Source organism: Morus notabilis, unplaced genomic scaffold, assembly GCF_000414095.1.
Source record: "Morus notabilis unplaced genomic scaffold, ASM41409v2 Scaffold363, whole genome shotgun sequence".
Classification (NCBI taxonomy): domain Eukaryota; kingdom Viridiplantae; phylum Streptophyta; class Magnoliopsida; order Rosales; family Moraceae; genus Morus; species Morus notabilis.
This window is the reverse complement of record NW_010360145.1, coordinates 433,833-443,621: the sequence shown is the minus strand read 5'-3', so window position 1 is coordinate 443,621 and position 9,789 is coordinate 433,833. Positions and strand designations below refer to the sequence as shown.

Genomic DNA, 9,789 nt, shown 5'->3' with positions numbered 1-9,789 from the left:
AATCCCATTCCCAAAAAAATTTGCTGTTCGCGGTCTGTGCTCTCATCTTCGCAGTCTCCTCCCTCTCTCCATTCTCTCATTCTCCGTCTCTCTCTCTCTCTCTCTCTCTCTCTTCGTGCTCAGACTCTCCGTTTGTCTCTCTTCTCTTCTGTTCTCTCGGTCTCCCTATGTGGTTGTCAGGGATTCCAATCTCCTCCTGCGATTGTGGGATTTGTGGACTCTCTCCTCTCTCTCTGTTCTCTCGGTCTATGCTCGTCAGGGTTTCCTGAATTCATCGTTGGATTGTGGGATTGGCGGTTGGAGCTCATCGGATTAATAGTCTCTGTAAGTACTCGATTGTTCTTCGCTTGTTTCCATTTGGTATGTTTTCTCTCGATTGGGAAGATTTTGGCCTTTTTTTTCTCTGCTCCGTTTGTCACCCATTTGGGTTATGTTTTGACCGAAATTTCATATTGCTCTCGTTTATGTTTTCAGATTGATCTTCATTTGTAGGGATTTAGTTATATTTTCTCTCGATTGGGAAGATTTTCGTCCTCTTTTTTTTCTCTGCTCTGTTTGTCGCCCAGTCAAGTTATGTGTGTGATTCTTCATTTTTTTCTCTCGATTGGGAAGATTTTGGTTTGAATGTGTGTGATTCTCTAATTGCTGATTGCTGATTAGAAGTTAGGTTCAAAAGGCTTTTTCTGTGAAAAGTGATGTAGTTTCCGTCAAAGTATGTAAACCAAAGGCATTCAATAGGATTCATCTTTATCATTCTATTGGGTATGTGCATGAACATTGTTTTGCGAAGAGGTGGATAGATACAAAGCCGCATGAATTTGATCTAGATCTAATACTGTTTGGTTTCATTTTCTCTTTGCAGTCCTTTGGTGTTCACTGGTGTCCGTTTGGCAGCTTAACGCGACTCCCTTCATCATTTGAGTAAGCAGGATCTCATACTTCTGAGCTTATACCTGGGTTATTTGATGTTGACTCTTAAAATGCATTGTTAAATAGAGTTGTATAAGACAAGTAGGAGGTTGGATTTTTAGAGTGTGTTATCAGCACGTGTTGAGATAAGAGTAACTTTGTTCTTTTTTTTTAACAAAAAATAAAAAAATAAACTCCTTTTTTGTGTTATCTTGATGCTATGGAGAATTTTATGATGTAATCTTGTCATAAACAAGTAAAAAAAATCAACTTTTTGAAATGTTTTCTGGTTAGACAGTACAAGTTTTAGTGTTTTTGTTGTACACAAGGAAGTGCTTATTGATTTGCCGTTGTGATTTGGATTTTGACTGATAAAATTAAAAATTACACTTGGGTTGTTCTTTGTTAATAACTTGCTCTTCTCTGTATTCTTTTTGAGACTCAAGGCTCAAACCCTTAAATGAAGACTATGTAAAGCTATAACTCTTGAAATTTTTACTTAAGTTCGATTTTCACTTTTCACTTAATTTTTGTTCCTGATTGTGATTCTCCTTTGATTTTTATTAATTAGGATATTTTACTATGTTTTTTGGAAAGTGATTAAATTATTATGCATGCCATACGAATTTCATATGAACATCAGTGTTTGTTTGCTCACTAAGGAGAGATTTTTTAGACTTTCAGTTATCATTTCTCGAATGGAGGGTACTATACCACGAGGTAAAACAGTATAAGACTCCGAGACTGTAGATCGTTTTTGTGTATCAAAGAGGTGGAAGATTGGATGGAAAAATTTAATTCAAAAATTTAATGAGGTAACCAAGAGTATATAAAAGACAACAATTAAAGAATAAGTGGGATGCTTTGAAGAATGACTGGAAGCTTTGGAAGGAACATCTTGGGAAGGAAACTGGTTTAAGTTGGAACATTAAGAAGAATACTATTGATGCATCTGAGTGATGGAATAATAAATTGCAGGTATACACAATAAAATTCTTCAATTTTTTTGTAGTTTAGTGTTGGCGCTTGGTTTTTAATTTATGCAAGAACTCTTGTAGATTCATCCTATTGCAGCGAAGTTTCGCTCTCGGGTTATTGAACCAGAATTGGAAGAAAAGTTAGATAGGATGTTTACAAAGACTAGCTACAAGAGTGTGTTCTTGGACACCCTCATCCGGAGTGCTTCCATGTGAGCCTGATAAAAATGCAAATAATAAAGGAGGCTCTACTTGATTATGTTGGGAGTAGTAGTGACTCAGATGAACCTATCCGCAGTGAATTTTCCAACACCACCAGAAAGTTAAAACCTTGTCTATATTTATAAAATATATGTTATACATTTTACTAATTCTTGTGTTTTTATTTCAATAGGTAAATATTATTTGGTTGTCGCGGGTTATCCACAATTGAAAGGATTTTTTGGACCTTATAAAGGAGAACGATACCATTTACAACAATTTCGAATGGGTCGTCGACCAACGGGCTATAAAGAGGTATTCAACTAAGCACATTCTTCTCTTTGAAGTGTCATTGAACGCACATTTGATGTCTAGAAGAAAAAATAGAAAATTTTGAGACATGCCTAATTATTCATTTACAAAGCAAGTGAAAATATTTATTGCAACAATGACGCTCCATAACTACATTAGGAAGCATGATAAGCGTGATAGACATTTTTAAAGGGTCGAAAATAATCGAGATGTTTTCGTTTATGAAGAGACTCAACCATAGGACAATGTAGAAGAAAGTCAAGTTTTACTGTCACTGGAAATTGATAAAGTACGAGATCAAATTGCAGCAAGTTTAACACGATTTAATTTTTTTCATGCCTCTATTAGTTTTTGAACATGAAATGCACATTTTTATTGTATATGTTGATTACTTACTAATGTGTCTTTTTGTTGTAACTATATTGTGAATGAAGAAATGAAAAAAAAAGAATTAACTATCATATATTTATTGTTAGAAAACTCAGAATCATAGCATTATGTTTTTTTTATTTTTATTTTTTTTTTATTTTTATAAATTAAACAAGTATTTCTAAATACCAAAACAATTATATATAAATTTAAGTTTCATACCATGTCTATTTTGATCATTTTAACTACCTACAGCAATTCAACTTCACAATTTATTAATCGCTATTACACTGATTTTAGAACCAGCACAGCTAGTATAATTACAGTTTACCAAACACTCAATTATTTTTTATAACAACTGCTTTTTTTTTTCAGTATAATTAAAAGTAATTTTTTTAAAATTTACAACACTATCAAACTAAGCCTGAGTGACTTACTTGGGAAACTTCTCTACTAGATAGATTTATTAACTGGCTGCTATACTGGCCTCTTTTTTTTTTTTTTTTTTTTTGCCTTTCGCATTTCAGATTTTAGGTTCCAGTTTCTAAGATGCAGGAGACATTGTTGATGGTTGAGACTCCTACACTGGGGAACGATAAGAGCCTGCTTCGTCTTCGCTTTTTTATTTTTATTTTTATTTTTGTTTTTACTTTTGTAGTTAAGGTAAAGGTTTCATGTGTGATTCCATCAAAAAAAAAAAAAAGGTTTTATGTGTGAGAGGAGATTGATGAAATTATAACAGAATGGAGAGAGTTCGTGAAATCATTCGTGTTTTGAAGATAATGAGGCTTTTTTTTTTTGTTATTTTCTTTATTTATTTATTTCTTTTCCCTGTTGGTTTAGCCATGACTATGTACTAGTTACTTCACTTTTTGAATATGTAACAGCCGAGTTTGATGTTTCTAGTGGTAATACTATATGTTAATCATATAACTTGTAAGAGAGTATTATTTACTAAAAAGTTAATTTACACAATTGGTCATTAAACTCTTTAGTAATAGCATGTAGCAACTTGTCCCGGTTTTTTAAATTTTGGCAAATACCACATAAATTTTGACTGTTAAAAATTTATGGCTTTGTATTTGGGTAATTTTGACAAATACTCATAAAAATGGTATAATTAAGGATTTTTAAGTCTCAACATTAGTTTATTAAATTTTGTCCTCTTAGAGTAAGTAATTTGACAGATTATTATTAATAATTTAACATATGTTGACGACAGCGGGTCTAATTTGTCATATTACTGTCTAAAATTTGATAAATTATTGTCTTTTATTTAACAGATAATTATTAAAGGAGTAGCTTATCACAACAAAATAGTAGAATTGTAATTTTTTCTTTTCCGGTTTTTCAATAGATCTTTTTTGCCTTGTGAAGAAGAAGAGGATGACGTGTTTAAAATCAAACACGCGGTAAAATATGTAAAATTAATAGTTGATGCATATAGAATTAACATGACATAAATCCAAAACATAAAGAAGTTAGCGACATCATAAATATGATGACGTATAAGAGTTTTAGTATGGCACCTAATTTTCTCTTAACCAACAATTCTAGTGGTTGCAAACATAGCTAACTAATAATTCCAAAATAGTTTTTAAATCCCACCCAAGTTCAAAAAGATAAAAATCTAAAATTCAATTATAGGGATCTAATTTTCAAAATTCATTGGCATAAAAAGCAAGGGAATAAAATTCACTATTACACTGTTTAGTTCGTTGGTTCGAATTGTATTGATTTGAATAGAAAAATCCGAACAGTGTAATTTAAACAGTAATTTGAACTGGCGTTTAGATGAACATTAGAATTTTTAATTTGAATAGGAAATAAAATTCGAATTAGTGTTTTGTAAAATTAGAACAACTCATTTGCACTGGGAGTTTTTTTTTTCTCTAATTGATAAATTCATGTTTTTGAAGTTGATAATGATTAGAAATTTATACAGCCAAATGAAATAAAAACATGACCAAAAATATATTAAAAAATAAAAAATAATAATAAGGTTAAAAAAACCCTTCTTTATGAATTTTTTGGAATAATTATTTGGAACATACACGAAAGAGTTGAGAATTGTAATTGAAATGAGTTTTGTTTAGTTATGTTTTTCTTGTTTTAGTAATTTATTTATTTTTTGCTAATCTATTTATTTATTTATTTATTTTGGTTGCAAATCTAGTTTATTTATTTGGTGAGGGAGAATGTTTAGTAGAGGGATTCGTTCCCTGATTTGAATCATGATTCGTGGTTCACTACAATATCTTCTCTCACAAAAAATTCACGTAAATAAAAAATGATTCGAATCACATGATTTAAATCCTCAAACCAAACGTCCTCTAAATGCTATTTGCATGTGTATTTGTTTTATTTGGAGAGAAAATGGGGCCCACGCCAAGGAAGGTGAGAGAGCTGAGACCGGCAAAAAACTAAAAATTGGTTTGAAAAGTGGGGCCCACGCCAAGAGAGGTGTGAATGGATAGAATGGTGGAATGAAGTTACTGTAGCAAATTAGTCTGAAAAGTGGAGCGGAGCGGAGTAAAACTCTGATTCGAACTGAACAGCCCATATAATTCAAAATAAATACCTGAACAAACAACAATTTGAACAGTTGGGCTGTTTAACTTTAAACTGAGCGGAATTGGACTGAACTGGGGTGTAATTCGTCTGGGTAGGCTCGGGTTGGGCTAAAAAATTGGGCCGAGCTGCACACTACGGGTTGAGAAAATTTTAGGTCGCAGCATCCTCTTAGGCCTACAAACCCGTAACCTTTCAGGTGATCTCAGGTAGGCTCAGATTACTCGGGTTAGTCGGGTGACAGACAAATAAACATCAACCAAAAAGACAACCCACTTAGTAATGAATAACGTCAACAAAACAAAGATACCTGAGAGAAGAGCAATTCAAGCTTATTTGAGATTAAATACATAATTTGGCTCTAGTAAAACCCAAAAGGAAAAAACTAAAGGGGAACAAAAATGAAGAATCAAGCATGTACAGAAAAATCTAAGTGCAGAAAATTGAATTCAGAGACTAAAAACTAAAAGCAATAAATTGATGTGCAAAAAAAGAAAAGCATAAATAAGGAAGGAATTTCCGGCGAAACTTTTGGGGATGGATTTTAGGGCAAGAAGTTTTGACCTCGAATTGATAAGAGAAAGGAGTAGTGGTGGAATGGCTCTTCACTGGAGTGTCCATGGCCGAATACAAAGCTCTGATTCAGTATTCTTGTACCACTTCATCCACATTCTCTCTCCTCTCTCTCTCTCTCTCTCTCTCTCTCTCTCTCTCTCTCTCTCTTCCTTTTTTGTTTTAACACTTTTTCAGCCGGGTAGGGTTATACGGGGTAAATGGAGCCTGGCCCGCGACCCTACCTGCCTATTGTAGGTTGGACCAATTTTAAACCGAAAAAAAACTATAATTTTGGGTAGGATAGGGTCGGGTAGGCCTATTTAGATGGATTCGAGGTGATTTCTTACACCCCTAGACTGAACCAAAGAAACAAACACGCACTATATTTCTCTTTATATAGGGTAAGAAAGGGTCATTTGTACATGATCAGAAAAATATAAAAGCGAACGTTATATAATTAGAAATTTAGAAAAATATAAAAGCGAACGTTATATAATTAGAAATTTAGAAAAATATATTTATTATTCACAAAAAAAAAACAATTTGTTGCCTAGTCCATTTTTGAAAACTCGGCGTCTTATTTCATGTTGTTTGCTGTAAACTCAACACGAATGTCGTTTATCCTCCAGTTGAAAATAAAGAAAAACCACGTCCTTCAGAGAGGGAGGGATATGAAAAAAAAATGTCGTTTAGTTAAGGAAGAGAGCATGTCGTTTATCCTCCAATTGGAGTTAGTTTGTTTTTTTTTTTTTTTTTTTTTTTTTTTTTTACCTGACTTTTTTTTTTTGTGTGGTGGATTTGTAGAGATGTCAAAAGGGCCGGGCCGGGCCGGCACGGCCCTTCTAACCCCAGGCCCATGGTGGACTTGGGCCGTTTAGGGCTGGGTCTAAGGAGAAACTCTCAAGTCCAGCACTGACCCTCGGCCCTAGTCCATAAGGGCCAGGGCCGGGCCCGGGCCTAGGCCCTTCATTGGCCGGCCCTGGCCCTTTTAATTCTTTTTTGTAATATTTAATTAAAAAAAAGAAAATATATCATATGCTCCCAAAAGATATGATTTTATTGAATTGAGATAATACGAATAAGTACACATAAATGACTGCCTCGTTAAAAACCTTGTCAAGTAAAACTCGTGGTGAGATGCGGAGAAGAGAGAATGAAGGGAGAAAATGAAAAAGGAAAATGAAAAACGGGTTTCATCCGTTTTCAGAAAAAATGAGTTTTTGGGAAAAATCCAAAAACGTTTTTATTTTTTGTTTTGGTACGGATTCTTCTCAAACACGTTTTCATTTCCCGTTTCAATTTTTCTTCCTCGGAAAATGTGAAAAACGAAAACAAACGGGCCCTTTGTATTTATAGTTATTCAAATTGGAGTGACAATTGACACGTCGTCGGCTATGATTTCATTGGTTCTATTAGTTTGATGAATTCAATGGTATGAGCCGAAGATACTTTTTGATACAATGACAAAATTATCCCTCCTGGTTGCTTCAAAATTACAAATGCGGCTCATGTGACTCTCTCGTCCCGGTTTTAAGGAAAAGATATTTTTTTCCTTTTTATTTTTTTATTTTTTTTATAACTGTACTTAAAGGTGGCAATTCGTGTTAACGGGTCATGTTCGTGTCATGTTGAACCCCTCAGTTGACACGAATAGGTCTGACACGAACACGACCTGTTTATTAATCGTGTCAAAATTCAAAACCCAAACACGACCTGTTTATTAGCGGGTTGACACGACACAACACGATTAACCCGTTTATTAAACAGGTCGTAAACGTGTCATGTCAACCCGTTGATTACCTGCCAACACGTTTACGAAACAGGTCGTAAATGTGTCGTGTCAACCTGTTAATTACCTGTCAACACGTTAATTACCTGTCAACACGTTTATGACATGATTATTGTCAACACGTTTGAACCTATTTCAGAACCTATTTCAGAACCTATTTCTGAACATGTTTATCAACCTGTTTAACATGATGTAGAGGCATTACATAATCTAAGTTCAAAATTAAAACAAACACATGAAAGTCTCTCACAAATTAAAAAATAAACACATAAAAGTCTCACAATTTAGAAAACAAACATACATGATTAATAATTAAACATTTAAATAATTTGTTGCAGTGGGGGGACTCCAAGTGCATCATTACGTTCAGGAGAAGTTGATCCCTATGAGAAAGGCTCCTCTTCTTTCAATGAAAAGTTAAAAATATATTGTGTAAGATCCTCCACCTCTTCATTGAAATCTACACAAAAATAAATATATATAGATACAAGTTAGTTCAAAATCAATATAGGAAATATACATAATTTAAGTAAGTTTGAAACTACATTTGTCTCCATATAACCAATCTCTGGTACAAACAAGTGCTTCAACTGTCTTCGGTTTAAGTGAGCTACGAAATGAATCAAGAACTCTACCACCAACACTAAATGTAGCTTCAGAAGCAACTATAGAAACAGGGATAGCCAATATATCAGAAGCCATATAAGCTAGTGCTAGATATCGAAATTGGTTTGATTTCCAAAAGGAAAGGATATCAAGCTCTGCGGTCCTAGCCAGTCTTGGCTCATCCAAATAAAGGTCAAGCTCTGATTTATGTGATGCGGTAGTAGACCCAACTGAAGACATCTCATCAAATTCCTACAAAATGAGAAGGATATAGTATAAGAATACACAATTAGACATAAGCATAGAACATCCACATTACTAATAAATAGAGAAATTACCTTGAATATAACATCCACATCATCATTTCCTTCTTTTTCCATCATAAAAGATTCAAAAGCATTTGTCTTTTGGCTAGTTGAATCCTTCTTTTTTTTGTTGTACTCTTCAAAAATAGAGTACAACTTACTCCTCATTGATATGCATTCAAGACAATCATCTCCATAAAGCTTTTTGTAACTGAACTCAACAAGCCCAAGCTTAAAATGAGGATCTAGAACACATGCTATAGCCAAGGTAAGATGGAATTGAGACCAATACTTTTGAAACTTGCCCCACATTGCTATTGCCATATACTTTAAGTACTCATCATCACCTTCTGAATATTGTTTCAACATGAAGCAACAATGCCAAATGGAAGGGAAGTACAAGTTGGCAGTGTGATACTTTGTTCCAGAAAATTTAAGGGTTGCATCATAGAACAACTTCAAAAAAGTTTTAATCTTTTCAACTTTGTCCCACTCGGCACTAGAAGGACAATGCTTGTAATTTGAATCACTGAACTCTAAATGTTGAAATATACGGCGATAGTAAAGAGCACTTTCAAGCATAAGATATGTCGAGTTCCACCTAGTTGGTACATCTTGACACAACCATTTCTTATCACCAATTGCAACTAACTTCACACAATCGAAGAACTTTTGCTTCCTCACTTGGGATCCCTTGACATAGTTGACACTATCATGAATCTTAACAATTGAATCATCAATCTGCTTCAAACCCTCTTGCACAACTAAATTTAGTATGTATGCACAACATCGCATGTGAAATAGATCGCCATTGTGTACAAGAACCCCTTTCACAACTAGTTGCTCTCTTAACATGTCAATAGAAACATCATTCGTAGAAGCATTAGCCAATGTCACACTAAACACCTTTTTCTCAATTCCCCAGTCACTCAAAAAGGCATAAAGTTTTTCATACAAAGCAACGTCACTATGTGAGGGTGGCATAAAACTAAAGTTTAACACTCTTTTCTACAAGTTTCAATTCTTATCTATGAAATGCGCAGTGAGACAAACATATCCATCACTAGTCAAAGAACTCCATGCATTAGAAGTAAAGCTAATTCTACCTGGGGTAGTCTCTAACATCAATTTAATTCGAAGCTTTTCATTCTTGTAAAACTTTAAAGAGTCAGCCTTTGCAGTATTTCTAGATACC

At 33.9% G+C, this 9,789-nt stretch overlaps 1 protein-coding gene across 1 annotated transcript; it reads right to left on the bottom strand.

Moving 5' to 3' along the window:
- Window positions 1–8,208: 8,208 nt before the first annotated feature.
- Window positions 8,209–9,578, bottom strand: LOC112091194 (zinc finger BED domain-containing protein RICESLEEPER 2-like). Its single transcript, XM_024164184.1, has 2 exons — window positions 8,628–9,578; window positions 8,209–8,541 (listed from the first exon to the last, which is right to left on the bottom strand). Exons 1-2 carry the CDS (start codon window positions 9,576–9,578, stop codon window positions 8,209–8,211), a joined length of 1,284 nt encoding a protein of 427 aa, XP_024019952.1.
- Between the last annotated feature and the right edge of the window lie 211 nt (window positions 9,579–9,789).